General features: G+C 54.6%; 1 protein-coding gene across 1 annotated transcript; it reads right to left on the reverse strand.

The window, feature by feature from the left end:
* Window positions 1–218: 218 nt before the first annotated feature.
* On the reverse strand, window positions 219–1,194 carry H257_19540 (hypothetical protein; the record flags this gene model as incomplete). The annotated part of the gene is made up of 3 exons (XM_009848679.1): window positions 219–527; window positions 581–969; window positions 1,032–1,194. 3 exons carry the CDS (start codon window positions 1,192–1,194, stop codon window positions 219–221), a joined length of 861 nt encoding a protein of 286 aa, XP_009846981.1.
* Between the last annotated feature and the right edge of the window lie 149 nt (window positions 1,195–1,343).

The following is a 1,343-nucleotide window of genomic DNA, read 5'->3' on the forward strand; positions in this document are numbered from 1 at the left end:
CAACATGGCCCTGTTGTACAGTACTACGGTAGTACTCCGTAGTACTATCAGTACTGTAGTACAACGGTAGTACTACGTAGTACTATTAATAGTACAGTAAGCTTAATACTACTACGTACTTCTAGTACTGTACTGCAGTACTACCGTAACCAATGCACTTTGCTCGCGAGATGTCGTACACCCCAGTTCCAACTACTAGTTCATTACAAAGTGCAAGTCTATTCCTCCGACCACTCGAGGGCACTGAGCGTGTCCCCAACGTTGTACAGGGAGCCCGTGACCAATACCTTTGTATTCGGCGGGGCAGTCGTGCGGATCCAGTGCAATGTGGCTTCCACGGACGGAAACAGACTCGTGTGGGTGGTTTGGCCGTGCAGTTGATTCAGAATCGTCCACGTCTTTTCACACACGTGCTGCCAGTGCATGCGATCTTCCCGTGGGGGGAACGTGTCTGTGTTGAACGCGTCGGACGGGAGGCCGGCGATGTCGAGGTTGGCCTTGAGGAGCGCTTCCTGGACACTCGGGATCTACACCAACACTCGTTGACAAACCAAACTAACAGTGTGTTTCATGCCTTGACGATGCTAGGTCGGCAAGATCGCGACGGGCAAAACACAACGTGGTGGAATCCAAGCGCGAGCAGCGGAAGGAACAGCGTCACAACGTCGCGTTCGTGGTGGCAGTTGAAGATCAAAATCCGGTGGTCCGTCACCTGGCAGCACGAGTCGAACCAGTGCGCACAGCACTCGATGCTCAACGGCGTGTGTGCGCCGTCGACGTGGAACACGGCCGTGGAGAGCGGGTCCTCGATCGTTTGGGACCGACCGGGCCAGAACGCCTGCTTCAAGCCTTGCAACGTCGTGGGCGAAATCATGCGGTGGAACGGCGGCAGGGGCGTGCCGTGCCTTGCCGCGAGCCACGCCGACGCCAGCACCACCGCCAACGCCGCGTTCACTCGTTGGTATTGCCCTGAATTGACCTTTGGTGAGTTGTTTCGTACGAATAACAACCCACCAAAACAACCGACTCACCGTGCATGCCCAATGAATGGTCGAGGTCGTGCGTGGAAATGTTGAATTCCGACAGCGGAGGCACGACGACCAACGGTGCTCCATGCTCCAAAGCACATTTGACCAGCATTTGGGCGGCCACGTCTGGCTGGGCGATCGTGTACACGGGTACATTGGCCTTCATAATCCCCGCTTTCTATGCAAGGATATATAAATATATACATCATGACGATAATAGTAATGATATTGAACGAACTTCTCGAGCGATCTTGTCGATGGTGTCGCCCAAGACGCGGGTATGGTCCAAATCGAGCGTCGTGATGCCGCACACGA

This window comes from Aphanomyces astaci, assembly GCF_000520075.1.
Source record: "Aphanomyces astaci strain APO3 unplaced genomic scaffold supercont1.764, whole genome shotgun sequence".
NCBI lineage: Eukaryota > Oomycota > Saprolegniomycetes > Saprolegniales > Verrucalvaceae > Aphanomyces > Aphanomyces astaci.